This window comes from Gracilinanus agilis, chromosome 1, assembly GCF_016433145.1.
Source record: "Gracilinanus agilis isolate LMUSP501 chromosome 1, AgileGrace, whole genome shotgun sequence".
NCBI lineage: Eukaryota > Metazoa > Chordata > Mammalia > Didelphimorphia > Didelphidae > Gracilinanus > Gracilinanus agilis.
In genome coordinates this window covers 357197528-357213952 of record NC_058130.1, presented here as the reverse complement: position 1 = coordinate 357213952, position 16425 = coordinate 357197528, and the positions used below count along the sequence as shown (strand labels likewise).

Below are 16425 nucleotides of genomic sequence, written 5' to 3'. Positions count from 1 at the left end.
GGAAGGGAAGGGAAGGGAAGGGAAGGGAAGGGAAGGGAAGGGAAGGGAAGGGAAGGGAAGGGAAGGGAAGGGAAGGGAAGGGAAGGGAAGGAAAAGGCCAGGTTTTTTAGGACTTTAAAAGCTAAGCAGGGGGCAGCTGGGTAGCTCAGTGGATTGAGAATCAGGCCTAGAGACCGGAGGTCCTAGGTTCAAATCCGGCCTCAGACACTTCCCAGCTGTGTGACCCTGGGCAAGTCACTTGACCCCCATTACCCACCCTTACCACTCTTCTGCCAAGGAGCCAATTCACAGAAGTTAAGGGTTTAAAAAAAATCACTAAAAAAAAAAAAAAAACTAAGCAGAGGTGTTATTTTTGATACTATTGTTCACCCTTCATTTAGAAGAGGACCAATTACATCATGGGGTGTTATCTTGACTTGCTCATGTTGGATTTAAGTGAGATAAAGTTTCACAAAGTCATCAGCCTAATAGTTTCTTCCAGAGTCATCAAAGTCTAGTAGCAAGGCAAAAAATCAAGATGACTGGTCAGATTCAGGGTTGTCTGACCAAGCTCTAAGATCTCCACAATGCCTGCTTTGGCCATTTGAACAAATTGTTCTCATTTGCTCCTTCTGAGGGGGTAGTCTTCATGTACATAGGGTAGACACACACACACACCAACTCACTGAAAGGTTTATGTTCTATCAGTTAGTCAACCTGGTTTAGTTCATCTGCTGAGACTTAAGATACTAGAAGCAATAGGGAGCCACCAAAAACTACTGACTAAAGGGAATGAAATGGTCAGACTTGCAACTTAGAAATCTGATAGCTGTCGGGAGGATGGATTAAAGAGACCTGAGGCAGAGAAACCAGTAGGAGGGCATCATGATTATTTAAGCAGAAAGTGATGAGGGCTTGAACTAAAGTGGTGCCTGAGTCCACAGATGAGGATAGGTGTGAGTTATTTTGTAGGTAAAAGCAACAAGATTTAAACTGACTGGATATGTGGAGTGAAGATGAGTGAAAAGTGAAGTCAAAGATGATGCCAAGATTGTGGACCTCGGCTATGAGAAGGATGATGGTGCCTCAACAGATACAGGGAAGTTCAAAAGTAGTACTGTGAGTTTGAGGGACATGCTTCATGAGATGTTAACAAGATATCCAGTCTAATCTATCCAACAGACAGATGTGTGACTGGGAGATATTTGTACAGAATCTAGAACTCAGAGTAGAAAGATAATTAAAGTCATAGAATCTGATAAAGTTACAAAGTTAAGTAATGTGGAGAGCTCAGGGACAGCCTTTGTGATCTCATTTGGTTTATAACAACTAAATAGAAAGAACAAACAATTAAATTGGATACTGTACAATTACAATCATCAAACGTGGCCTTAGAGAAGAGAGGAGAAAATGCACCTCATTTCTTTCTTTATGTGTTGAAAGGAAGAAGCTTTGGTTGTGGAATATTGCATAGTTGTCAAAACTCAGTTGATATGTTGGCTGGTTTTGCCAAACTGTCTTTTTCTTTCTCACTTTGTATAAAGGATGGCTCACTGAGTAGGGAAAGGTGGAAGGATATATATATTTGGAAATGAAAAAGATGTAAAGATGAAAGATGTAAATAATTTTTGAAGAGTTTCCTTGAATCGAAGCCTTGGGACTCATGCCAAAAAGGTGGCATTATATTGAACTGAATAATGATGGATGTGGCCATGAAGTTTCTAAAGATGCAACTGGCATCTTCTCTTCCAAATATGAGATTCTACATTCCCCAAAATGTAATAATAACCAAAAACTCTGGAATGGTTTGGGGTTTTGGGGGTTTTTTGGTTTTTTTCAGGCTCAACAAATAAGAGTAACAACTTGTCAGGAACTACAGTAAGAGTAACAAAAAAGTGCCTATTATCTCGGGAGCAGGGGAAAAGGAGGGAATTTTAATTGAATAGAAGACTTTCAAGCATTTTTGATGGAAAGATGAGAGCTGAATAGGAAATCTGAAATAGAGAAACCAGAAAAGTCTAAAGAGCTAAACTTATTTTACAGCAAATGAAAGGAGCTGTGTGATGTTGCTATGCTAACATTCTAAAGGGGGAGAAGAAAGGAGTGTCCCTTAGAACTTCAATGTCTTCAAAGGGTACTGAAAGAGTTAAATAAGAAAAATAGAAGCTTCAGGAGTTTGTTGGTTCTGTTCATGTATTGGTTCTGTTATCAGATTTTAAGAGGAAAAGAAAGGATTAAAGGTAGAATATACCTATGTTAGTTAGAAAGTGGAGGAGAGAGTAGAATTTGCTGATTCTCACAATTGGGATATTTAAGCAGACAAGTATTTGATTATGGAAGAAGGAATAAGGGGAGTTGGCATTGGATCAACCTCATGCTTACCTAAAATAGGCAAAGCACATGCAATCTTACACACACATTTACACAGTTCTGGGTAGAAATAATAAAACAAACTCAACAGGAAAACAAGTGAAGATAAGAAGCAAAACACTAAAATATAAAAAGGTGACTTAGATTGCCTCTTAGACAAGTGGTAAATAGCTGAACTGTAGCATATAAATGCAATGGACTATATTAATTATGCTATAAGTAATAACAAAAAAGCTGATTTCAGAGAATCTTGGGTAATAGTTACTAATGAAATAAAATTAGCAGATTCAGGGGAACAATCTATACAAGGACAACAATGGAAGGAAAAACAACTCTGAAGAATTTAATAACTCTGATCAAATCAATCAACCACTAAGACTCCAAAGAGGACCTATGGCAAAACAAGTTATCTACTTCTTGACAAGTGATGGACACAAGATGCAGTAACATAAATTTTTGTAAATAGCCACTACATAGATTCATTTTCTTTGAATATTTCTGTCACAAAAGTTTTGTGTTCCTTTCTCTTGGTTAGTAGGTGAGGAAAGAAAGAAGTCAAAAGTAGTAATGACTCCCAAAAAGAGGGTCAATGTACTTTTTTTTTATGCAATGTTTTTTATTAATGCACTGAAAAGAACAGTAAGAATTTACAAAGAAAAAAAAATAAGGGAAAATTTGAAAGTAAAATGTTGAATTTACTATTTACTTTGTTTTAAACAGTGGTATGAAATAGATTCATAGTTTCAAATACAATCTTTTTGTTTACTGTGTGTATGGAAATCCAGAATAAAAATATATCAATCAACTAATAAGGGTAACAAAATTGTTTGAAGGTGATGTGATAAAAGGGGATTTGAAACAGAATGGAAGTATGAGGTGGGAAAAAAAGTCTGATTTTCAGCATCTCCTCATGAATAGTAGCAAATGAGCCAAAATGGATAAATTGAAATAAAAATTATCATAAGAAATTTGACTTAAAGAAAAGGGAAAGGAGGAAAGATTAGAAAAAAAATAAAAAGAAAAAAATCAGTAGTGCTCAAATATTATGGGATAAAATACAGCAAAAGAAAAGAGACTGAAAGGAAGGGGTTAAATTATAAAATATCAGCAAGGATCTAATATGAGACACTCAAGCACAGATAAGATACAAAACAAAAAAAAATGTTTTTATTACCAACAAAACTCATCGAAAAAAGAGGAAAAGAAATTCCATTTAAGATTAATTATATGTAACTGGTAAAAAATAAAAATATTAAAAATACAATAAATAGAATGAGCATGATCTAATATAGAGCTAAACTATGAGTCAGAAGTCCTGCATTCAAGTCTTGTTTCTAACATGTACTGTGAATGATTGCACTGTGCAAGTCATTCAACCTCTCTGCCCCAAATGATCTTCATAAACAGGCTTTCTTTATCTGTGGTCCATGAACTTTTTAAATAATATATTTTATATATTGACAAACTACTTGAATAGAGCCATTTTCCTTTTTAAATCCAATGCATTTATTTTACATACTTAAAGCCATTATTTTGAGGAGTCCAAAAGCTTCATCTACCTTCCAAAGGAGTCCAGGACACAAAAAGGGTTATGGACTCCTGCTTTAAATTCATTCATTGCTGACCACATGCTGACCTCCACTGATAGAGACACCACTCTATCCCTAGAGAGAATAAAAATTCCCTACACACTGATGAAATCATGGTCCAGGGGGAAATAAAGTTATATAATATATAAATAATATCTGATCCACATTCCAAGATATATACATAAACTAAGAATAGGACTATGAAATACTATTTATAGAAAATTCAAATATGGGAGAGGGACTAATTGCTCAAGTATGGGCCTAATCATAGAATAAAGATGATTATCAAAGGATTACACTATATAACTAAGGAAGAATCACAAAATTTATCTGAAGGAGTAATAGGTTATAAATTTTAATAATTTTTAAAAGTGACAAGTAAAGTACCAGATCTCAAACTATACTACAAAGCAATAATTATCAAAATTATTTGGCACTGGTTAAAAAATGTAAAGGTTAATCAATGGAACAGATTAAGTAAATAACCCAGAAGTAATCAACAGAAGTGTTTGAAAAATCCAAAAATGCCAAGTTCTAGGGATATATTATTAGATTAAAAACTCCTGGGAAAACAGGAAAGCAGGATGAAATTAGTCTAAAGCAATATACCATAACCAATATAACACAATAAAATCCATAAAGATACATGACCTCAATTTAAAGAGAGCCCATTCAAATACCCCCTTAATTCTTCCCCTCCAGCCACTCCAGAATGTGAGTTTTCTTTGGTATGTTATCTTCCCCCATTAAAATGTAAACACCTTGAGGGCAGGAGAAAGCTTTTCTCTTCCAGGGGCAAAAAATAAACAGAAAGGGTTTGGAATGTTGGAGAGGACTGATTTACAAGGAAGGCATTTGGAAGAGGGTGGGGAGAGACTGGAGAGAGTGACAGTTGCTCTCTCTGGAAGACTCTTTCCTGGAACTCAGGATTAGGAGCTCTCTCTGTTTCTCAGGATAGAAACTACCTCTATTCCTGGGATTTTCCCAACTGTTTTCTCTACCTGGATTCCTGTGGACTGTGCTGCCATCAAACAAAATGATTTGAAGGGGGCTGCTTCAACTGTAACGCTTGTCTTTAGGGGCATTAGCCTGAAGAGACAGGCTAACCCAGCTCTGAAGGTCAGAATCTCTTTTCCTCTTGCTGTCTACTGCTAAAGACTTTGAACTTAAGAAAGCTAGCATAAATATAGTATAGAACAGGAAGAATGAAAACCTCCATAAGCCTGTGAGCCCTGGGCTCAGCTCAAAATTGAAAGAGACTTGAAAACCAATCTGAGCTTAAGGTTAAAGGCAATCCCTACTTCCCTCTAGCCTGGTTCCTTCCCTTTAAGACTTGTTATTAAACCAACTTTAGTTAAATAAACTCAGTCAGATAATCTTTTGTAAGGGTGAAGGGGGCTGGAAGGGAGAAGCCATCAGCTCCCTGATCAGTCAGTCTGAGGGTTGTTCTGAGGATTAGCTAACCAACACTCTTGGCTAACTACAGTAACACCATCCTAGAGTTTCCCTTTCTAATTTACCCTTTGTAAGAGTTTTCATACACCCCAAAGTCCCACTCCAGTACTATATTTGAATCCCCAGCACACAGCTGCTTAATAAGTGTTTACTGACTAAGAAATTATCTAGATATAAGAAAATATTCCATAAATAATCAGAGGAAGTAGATACCTTTCACAATTATCAATATGGGGAAAGTTCTTGGTCAAATAAGAAAGAGTATCAAAGGAAAGAAAATGTACAATTTTGACCACAAAGAACTGAAAAATTTTTGCATAACCTAAGATTATAATTAGAGCAGAAAGATAACCTGAGATGGAGGGGACGAGGCTGTTGGGGGGGAATCTTTTTGCAGCAAATTTCTATGAAGGTCTGTATCCAAAAAAGACTGGAAATTGATACAAATTAGTAACAAATGCCATTCCCTTATAGCTAAGTGGACAAAGGATAGGAACTGGCAGTTTTCAAAAGAAGAAATGCAAGTTCTCAACAATCATATGAAAAATACTCTAAATCATTCCTAATAAATGGAAATTGTAATATCTTATCACGTTGGCAAAAAGACAAAAAAAGACAGTAACAGTTGTTGGAGGGGCTGTGGGAGGACAAGCACATTGTTATTGCCCTTAGTAGAGCCGTGAATTGATCCAATGCTTTGAAAAACAATTTGGAATGTGTCCCTAAAGTCCCTAAATTGTGCATTTCCTTTCACCCAGTGTCCATGTACCCCACAAGTGGCAAAGAAATCAAAGACAGAAGGAAAGGACCCACATATACAAAAATATTTATAGTAGCACATTTTATTATATTAAATGACTGCAAGCAAAGCAGGCACCATCACTTGGGGAATGGCAGAGCAAATTATGATATTGTCATGAAATATTATTTCCTCCATAAAAAAAAAAAAAGGCAAAAGGCATGATTCAGAGAAACTTGGAAGTCCTGAATGAATTAAATGCAGAATGAAGAGAGTAGAATCAGAAGAACAATTTATACAATGGTTACAATTAATATAAAGGAAAACAATTTTTAAATACATAACAATGCTTATTAGTGCAATGACCAATTCAGACTCAAGATTAATCATGCTGGGGGCAGCTGGGTAGCTCAGTGGATTGAGAGCCAGGCCTAGAGATGGGAGGTCCTAGGTTCAAATCTGGCCTCAGACACTTTCCAGCTGTGTGACCCTGGGCAAGTCACTTGACCCCATTGCCGACCCTTACCACTCTTCTGCCTTGGAGCCAATACACAGTATTGACTCCAAGATGGAAGGTAAGGATTTAAAAAAAAAAAAAAAAAAGATTAATCATGCTTCCCACCTCTTGGCAGAGAGTTGATGGACTTACTGAAAGAGACCTAGATTTTCGGACAAGACCAAGGGTATGTGTGAGTGTGTATATGTGTTTCTTGATTATATTTATCTGCTACAAGGGCAGGCTTTTATTTGGGGAGGGAGGACAGCTATAGGAGCAAGTAGGAGATTGAGAGTAAGATTTTTTTAAAAAAGAAAAACATCTATGAAACATTAAAAAAATATACTGAAGAAACATAAACTTCAGAAAGAGATGGACCAACTGGACAATATTTGGTGCTATCATGTTCAATTTAAGATATAATGAAGAAGGAAGCTGGGGGGAGAGGGGGGCAGTGGACTGAGAGCAAGACATAGAGACAGAAGGTCTTGGATTCAAAATTGGCCTCAGGCACTTCCTAGAAGTATGACTGGGCAAATCACTTAACTCCCATTGCCTAGCCCTTTCTGCCTTTGGAAAAAATATGCAGTATTGAGTCTAAGATAGAAGGTAAGGATTTGGGTTTTTTTTAAAGCTGTAATTAAAATTCACTATTTCATATGTAATCTACATTTCTTATTCTCTGTATATTGAAATATTCAAAATAGTGTGTTTCTTTCATTAAAAAAAATTTTAAGTACTCTCAAAGAAATAAAAGATCTTAATAAAAGCAGAATTGAAATTTATAAAGGAAGAACCAAAAAATAATAATATTTAGAATAGTCATTGGATTTAAAACTGCACAAAGAATAGAAGGCAAAAATGGTGAGCTGAAACAGGTCTATCTTTAGAGACTTTATAGCCAAATGTGGTCATGAAGACAAACACATGTGAACACATGCAAGTGAAAGCAAATATTGCACAACCTTGGAGGCCCAAGTATTGACAGGATCAAAATAAATAATTGCTAGGTATATCTGATCTTCTCTAACTACTATGGACATCTAGACATCAGAATCTTTCTCTCCTTTCTCTGACACCCACTCCAATTCCTCACTGACTCCTAATTCTCTAGACTTCTCAGAATTAATAATTTAAAAAAAAATTTATAAATAAATAAAATAAATTATTTATTATTACTCTATTAAAATCATACTTCTTCTTTTGACATAAGGTTTCTTGAAGACTATGCTTGTGGAAGAAAAGCAGTTACAGATCATATCCAAGTTAGTGAGGCTCTGAACATGGGCTCAATAACAACCTATTGTGCTTCACTTTATTGAGCTTTAAAGATACTGCCTTTTCTGACAAATGGAAGGTTGGTGGCAACTAACTCTGCATCAGAGCAAGTCTACGGGTGCCATTTTTCCAACAGCATGTGCTTACATCCTGACTCTGTGCATTTTTTAGTAACTTTCACAATTTTTCAAATTTTTTCATTATTATTACATCTGTTAGGAGTGATCTGTGATCAGTGTTCTTGATGTTATTGTTTTGGAACACCACAAACCTTACTCATATAATATAGTGAAGTTACTTGCATGTTGTATAATTGTTCTACCAACTTGCCATTCCCATCTCTCTTCCCTAAGTATCTAATATCGGATTTGAATTCTGATCTTCCTCACTCCAGGCCCAGCACTGTGCCACCTAGCTGCCTTGAGGGGAAAGGAGGATGAAGGGAATAATTATTTTAGTGGATTCCTTTACTGGGTAGTACATATGTGTCCAACAAAACATTCTTAAATAAGGCTTTAGAGTTTGCAACACTCTTAAAGGATTCATTCACAAATTTTGCCCTAGAATTCCCCCAAATAAGAATGTCTTCCACTGGAATCACACCTTGAGACCCATTTCCTCTAGAAATCCTTATCTGATTAAATTATGCCTCTCCTCTGAATTGAAGACACAGTCCCAGATTTATCCTTTTATATATTCTATACATTTTCCCCCTTTTTGCTTATATTCTTCTCCATTAAAATAAGCTTTATCCTCAAGGATGAGGTCTAGTCATTTATCATATACCTTTATAGAACTTAAGAAGAATTTCCTAAAGAATTTACTACTCACTTAAAGTTACTTACTGATATGTATAAATTGAATAATTTTCAGAGATAAGCAATTTTCATACTCCTTATGGTAATATTGGAGTGTCCCAAAAGTCTTGTTGCTATTTTAAGATTTAATAACTTCAAAAGCATAAATGCTACAAATCTATTCCCCACAAAAACTTGAAAGTTTAATATTTAAATTTCTTTAACACTTTATTGGTTATGTGAATTTTGAATAATACATTTTAGTTGTAATTTTAACAAGTCATTCAGCATGTGTGCGTGTATGTGTGTGCACAAGCACATGCAAGGGCTTCTAAATGGCATTTTCTCAGACTGCTGAATGAGTAGAGGAGTTCCCCTTAGTTTAGTCCCCTAAGTGTTCATAATCAGTAATATTTTTCAGAACAACCACTGTATGTAAAACTCTTTCCTGAGAACAGAAGAAAAACAAAAATGGCGGGCTGAAATGGATGATGCTATCCTTAAAGACTTGACAATTGAATGGAGAAATAGAGGACAAATCTCATAAGAACTCATGCAAATGAAAACTAATGCTGAACAACTATGGAGGAGGTCAATTTAAATCTCCATTAGATTTTTTCTTGGGGGGAATCATATCAAAATTGGGGGGTAAACATCAGAGTTTCATTCTTTTGAGAATCTTAAAGATAAAATTACAAATACAATCCTTTCAGTCTCTAAGCAGCGGCTGATGAATGCTTTTAAAAAGTTCAAAAATCAATTAGAGAAATATATGTCACAAGAGGATTGTTGAATTATAATAAGAAATGTGATAATAGTAATAATTTTAACAATTAACTTTTCAAATGTTTTTTGTAAGTTGGTATCACTGTATACTTCTGATGTCATTGTTACTTTGTAGTTGTCATGTTTAGCTGTTTATGACTCTTCTTGACACCATTTGGGGTTTTCTTTTTTTTTTTTTTTAACCCTTACCTTCTGTCTTATTATCAACTCTAAGACAGATGAGCAGGAAATATCTAAAGACAGATTTGAATTTAGGAAGATGAAATCTTCCTGACTCCAGACCCAGCAATCTATCCACTGAACTACATCTCTGCTTTAAAGTTAATTTAAATCATAAATCCACACCAAGACTTTTTGGACACCCTGGATACCCCTCAATCTGCTTCCCAATCTGATTACTCTGCAAAACAGTCAAAAATGCAGAAGGAAGGTTGAACAGGACTGAGGGGGAGAAAGACTCCCTTTTCCCTGGCTTATTTAGCACCTGCTAGTGTTCATTTTATAACAGTGACCACATAATTTGTCTAATTTGCATCAAGAAAAGAGACTGAAAACAGGGTAAGGGTAGATTTGCATTGTCAGAGCTAAATAGGAACAAATGAAATATTGGCAAAATTCCTGGATCCAGGCCCTGTACTTTCCACAAAGGCCAAATTAACCACCAGCTGAGATCAGAGCTTTGGATTGCTCAAAGGGGTTTAATACTCCTCTTTTTCAAATTCTATGAAAGATGTACAATAAGCAAGAAAAAGTTAGAGTGTTTGTTTTCTCTACATGTAGGGGAAAAAAAAAACAGGGCATTTTGAGAATGCAGCAGAGGGGAGGAATAAAAGGTCAAGAATCTCAAGGGAAATCATGAAAAAGGAGAGGGATAAAGCGGGGGAAGGGAAGGGCAGCAGTACCAGATCTCAAACTGTACTACAAAGCAGTCATCAAAAGCAGAGGATTCTGGTATGAAAAACAGAAAAGTTGATCAATGGAAAAGATTAGGTAAACAAAACCCAGCAATGCTTGAACACGGTAGCATTGTATTCAGTAAATCCAAGGATGTAAAAACTACAGAGCAAGGGAGTCTCCCTGTTTAACAAAGCCTCCTGGGAAAACTGGAAAGCAACAGGAAAGAAATTAGATTTACACTAATATTTTACATTCTATGACACCATACCTGTGGTCCATAGGATACAGGATATATGGTCTAAATGTTAAAAAAAAAAAGGTCATGTCACTATTTTCACAATTTTGCAAAGGTATTACCATTCTTCTGCCTTGGAACCAATACACACTATTAATTCTAAGATGGAAGGTAAGGGTTTAAAAAAAATTTGGAAAGGAAGAGAGGTATATTGCACAACTCTGGTTTACCTAAATTACCTAATTTTTACTTAAACAGGGTACACAAATAATAATGAAAAATAAGATGGCCAATTTTGATTACATAAAATTGAAGAGTTTTTGCAGAAGAAAACAAATGCAATTACTATTAGAAGGGAAACAGTTAGGGAAAAAATCTTCATGGCAAATTTGTCTAATAAAAGTCTAAAAAGCTACATAAAAAATTGTTATAAATATTTTAAAATATCTGGCCAATTTTTCTGCAGATAAGTAGTCAGAGGATAGGAAGAGCTAGTTCTCCAAAAATGGCCAGCATTTGCCAATTTCTGAGGTGTGAATGCTTACAATGAAAATTTAACAATCAGATCTTGCAAGCCTCTACAATCTGGTCCCAGCCCAGCCCTACATGGTACAGTAGAGCCCTGAGCCCAAAGGGGATGGCTGAAACTACAGATAAAAGCAAGCACCTGCTAACCCATACATGTGTGTGTATATATATATATATATATATATANTCTACAATCTGGTCCCAGCCCAGCCCTACATGGTACAGTAGAGCCCTGAGCCCAAAGGGGATGGCTGAAACTACAGATAAAAGCAAGCACCTGCTAACCCATACATGTGTGTGTGTATATATATATATATATATATATATACATATGTATATGTATATATGGTACATTTTAAATATGTTTTATATGTAAATATTAATTATTGAATATTAATTTATTTTATAATAATTTAATGAAATATACTACTATTAAATATTAATTGATAATATAAATTTTAAACATATATTTATATATTAAATAAATATACAATATAATTAAATTACATGTGTAAATATAATATATAGTTATATAATATATAAATATAATATATAATTATAATATATGTGTTTATATATGTAATTGTGTACTATACTTATATATTTTATATAAAATACATAATTGTGTATTATATTATATATAGTTATTTTTAAAATATTTTAAAAATATTTTAAATTTAGATATTTTTTAAAATATCAGTCCTTTTTGTAATAGCAAAGACCTGGAAACAAAATAGGTACCTACTGATTAGGGAACAGCTGACCAAATCAAGAGTACATAAATACGACTCAAATGGTACAGTAAAAGAAAGCTGGATTTCATGTCAGATGTCACCTATTCAAATCCTAGATCTACTGCCTATGTGACTTTGGTCAAGTCACAAGGCTGTAGAGCCTTCTCAGTTTTTTCACGTGTAAAATGAGGGCAGTGGATTCTAATGGATGACCTCGAGGGTCTCTTCCAATTTTCTATTTATCATCATAAGATAATGGAATGTACTTTCCTGTAATATATGACAAATATGAGGGATCCAGAGAAACAAGAGGAAACTTGTTCAGACTTAAACAGAGAGAAATTAGGAGGACCACAACAATTACACAATGAAAGCAATCATGATAAGAAGGAAAATAAATGAAAGAGTTTAAAATTCTGATTAGTAAACAATAGTGACTTCTGAAGAATGATGCCTTCCTCATCTTATCAGAGGTGAAAGACCAGAGATGCAAGAGACAGGTCCTTCAGACATGGCCAATACTTTGATTTCTTTTGCTGAACTACATATGTTTCTTACAAAGGAGAACTCCTGAGAAGTGGAGCATAAGGTTGCAGCAGATAGTGATAGATAAGCAAAAAGGTATTTTTTTAAGTGAAGGGAACCCAAAGCAGTTTCAAAACTTATGTTATATGTAACAAATGAAATTACATGTTTTTTTTCAAACAGCAATTCCTAATTAAATTCCTAAAAGCAATTCACAATTTCTAATAAAATCCTCTTGTTTCTTATTTTTTTGTATGTGCAAAGTTTGATGGTTAAGTACATACATATAAGAAAGAAAATGTAATTAAATGTAATATATCTGATACAGTGGATAGAATATTAGGCTTGAAGCCCTCAGACTCTTATTAGCTGTGGGATTCTGGGCAAGTTATTTAATCTTGTTTGCCTCAGTTTTATCACTATACAATAGGGATAATAATAGCACTTGCCTATCAGGATTATTGTGAGGTTCAAATGAGATAATTTTAAAATGTTTAGCCCAGTGCCTGACATATAGTAAATATTATAAAATGTATATGCATATATATATTTATACACACACATAAGTTATATACATTTGCATAAATTTATATATCTATAATAGATATATATATCTATATATACATAAACATATATATTTCTTTAAAAGCTAACTATATGTAACAGCAGTTCAGTTTCTAATAAAATCTCGTGTTGCTCTTTGTATAAGCCAAGTGTGTGTTTATTCATTAAATTTATGTAAAAAAGAAAATAATAGTTTTTTTAAAGAATGCAATACAAGAGGGCAGCTGGGTGATTCAGTTGATTGAGAGCCAGGCCTAGAGACAGGATGTCCTGGATTCAAATCTGACCTCAGACACTTCCTAGCTGTGTAACCCTGGACAAGTCACTTAACCCCCACTGCCTAACCCTTACTGCTCTTCTGCCTTGGAACCAATATACAGTATTGATTCTAAGACAGAAGGTAAAGGTTTTAAATAAAATTCAATTCTGGGGGGGGTGAGGGAGGGGGGGCCAAGAGGACCACAGTAGAATTGGCATTGCAATGCACCTGGAATTCTTCCCAGCTTCAAATAAAGCCATGCCTTCAAAGAAAAGAGTAGGCAAAGAATAGATCAATATTTTTATTTCAGAAATTATTGCACAGTATAAACTTCTCAAGAGCAAGGACTGCTTCATTTTTGCTTGTGTATTCTCAATGTTTATTATAATTCCTGGCACATAATAAAATTCTTATGGAAGGAAGGAATGATTCATTCCTATCACCAAATGTCTACAACTTCCCCATTACCCACCAAGGGTGGGATGGAAGGACACCAAAGTGGGCTTGAGAGCCAAGATGGAGGAGTAACTAGAGTAGCAGTGCCTTTGAACCATGAAAATCCTCTCTGACAAAGATTAAAATATCATCATAAAACAAATACAGGAGTGAAAGAACCAATAAGGAGACAGAGTAAAATAACTTTCAAGAAAAGAAAAACCCAAAAGGTAGGCAGAGACGATCTGGGGAACTGAGGTGAGAGGGAAGCAGAGCTATCAGGATGCATAGCAGGGAGTGAAGAGCAAACCACAACTCCACCCCCCACACCATGCCCCCACCACCACCACACCCCCTGCCCAAATCTGTTCTCACAGGCTTCAAACTTAATCCCAAACTAAGTCAGACCCTCAGATCCTGCTGGGGCAAATAGTAGCCCAAACCAATCCACACCCCTTGAAATGTCAAACCTGTGGAGAAGTCAGGAATCTCAGTCCAGGGCATTTGGAGCTGATACTTGTGGGCCCAGAAAGAAGCCAGAAATCCCAGTCTGGGTTTAGGATGAAGATATAATCTACTCTTTGGGGTGAGGACACATTTCTCAGGAGGAACCCTCGCCCTCCCCACCCCAGGATATTTTTACCCAAAACTAAGGGTGGAGCTCTAGGACAGGGCTGTGGTTGATTGAATCAAGAATACCTTGAGATCAAAAACCTGATCCTAAGCCTGGGGCTAGAATTTGATCAACCCCTGACCTGATCAAGTTCAAAATCAAGACCTGATCAAAAGCTTACACCCAAGCCTGAGGAAAGTCTTTACTTCATCAGCTTCTCAAGGGAGTCAATTGAATCAGCAGGGGGAGGGGACTCTCAGAGCTCTCAGGCCTCACACTATCTGGTAAACTAGTAACAACCCAGAAATTAAGCTGAAAAAGTCATCAAGGGTAGACTGAAGTTTACATGAATATCCCAACTTCCCAGAAAACAGAGCCTACCTATAATTAGATCAGAAAAATGAGCAAACAATTAAAAAAAGCACCTAACTCTAAAAAATTTTTATGAAGACAGACACAGAAGGGGGCAGTGAAAGCTAAGGAAACATGAAAAAATACAAAAGAAAAATATAGATTGGACACAGAGTCTGGAAGAGCTCAAAAAAGAAAGACTTCAAAAATCAATTAAGAGAGGTAGAGGAAAAGTGGGGAAGAAAAATGAAAGTGAGGCAAGAAGAAAGGAAAGTAATGCAAGAAGAAATGAAAGTGATGCAAGAAGAAATGGGTCAACTGAAAAAAGAGAACCAAAAACTGAGAGAGGAAAACCAGGCCTTAAAAATCAGAATTGACGATCAAGAAACTAATGATTTCATGAGAAATCAAGAAATAATAAAGCAGAATCAAAGGAATGAAAAAACAAAGGAAATCATAAAATATCTTATTGAAAAAACAAACTGACCTAGAAAATAGATCTAGGAGAGACAATTTGAGAATTATTGGACTACCTGAAAGCCATGATTAAGAATAAACCTTGGATATCACATTATAAGAAATTATCAAAGATAACTGCCCAGAAATCCTCAAACAAGAAAACAAAATTGAAATTGAAAGAATTCACAGATCGCCTCCAGAAAGAAATCTTCAATTGACAACTTCCAGGGATATAATATCTAAATTCAAGAGCCACCAAGCAAAGGAAAAAAATACTTTAAGCAGCCAGAAAGAACCATTCAAATACCATGGAACTAAAATCAGGATCACACAGGATCTAGCAGCTTCTACATTAAAGGATCTGTAGAAAAGATAATAAATAATGGAGACACCAGGGATGTTATAATAAATCTAAATGATTGTGGGTACACACAATGGGGTTTAGGAGAGACAGGACCAGGACAGGGAAATCAGAACAGCTAAGCTGCTCCTAACTGACAAAGAGACTGTTGACCAACTGCCACCACTGGGCCAGAGACTTTGAACACCAACAGGCAGGTAAAGGTTTTAACAAGTTTAATTATATTAAGCTAAAATAGAGGTGGGAAAGGGATTTCTATAATTAAACCCTAAAAGACAAACCCACAGGGGCAAAGGGAGGATTTTCCTACTCTAATCTAGTGATATAAGCAGGCAGGGCCCAAGGAGCAGTGCAGTCTCTGGGAAGCTGATTCAAGCCTAGTACCAGCCAAACTTGAACATCACAGCTATGGATCAGAGGGGTGGCTTTGAGGGTTCTCACAGTTTTCCAAAGAGGTTCACAGGATGCCAAAATCCTAGGTGGTCCAAGATACCAAGTAGAGTGAGTGAATTTGAGGTGCTGTCCACCAGGTCTCAAACTCCTCCTCTGCTTGGTTCTGCTCTGTAGGTCTTCTCCTCTTGCTGGAAATCCACCTTCACTCAGGATCCCAAGGAAATCAAGAAGCAGGGACTGAGAACTCCCTGGGCTGGCAACAGTTTGCCCACCACTAATGGAGTCTCTTTCTCAGGGCACAAGGCACTACTTCCTCCTCTTTCATTCCATCATAGAATGCTCCCACCTTCCTGCTAGGTTAACCTTAATACTTAATTAATAACTAATCTTCCTCACAACAGATCAAAAGGCAAGGAATATGATATTCAGGACAGCAAAAGACTTGGGTTTATAACCCAGAGTCACCTATCCAGCAAAACTGAGTATATACTTTCAGGGGAAAAAATGGTCATTCAATAAGATAGATTTCCTAGCTGTAAGAGTTAAAATTAATGGGTTAGCTAAATATATGAAAATCATAAA

At 35.8% G+C, this 16425-nt stretch overlaps 1 protein-coding gene across 1 annotated transcript in view; it reads right to left on the bottom strand.

Moving 5' to 3' along the window:
* DEPDC1B (DEP domain containing 1B) overlaps window positions 1–16425 on the bottom strand; it is a 139699-nt gene that overhangs the window by 76128 nt on the left and 47146 nt on the right. Inside the window, 2 exon segments of the mRNA XM_044681023.1 lie at window positions 3869–3908; window positions 4940–5027. Coding sequence (XP_044536958.1) covers window positions 3869–3908; window positions 4940–5027 — 128 coding nt within the window.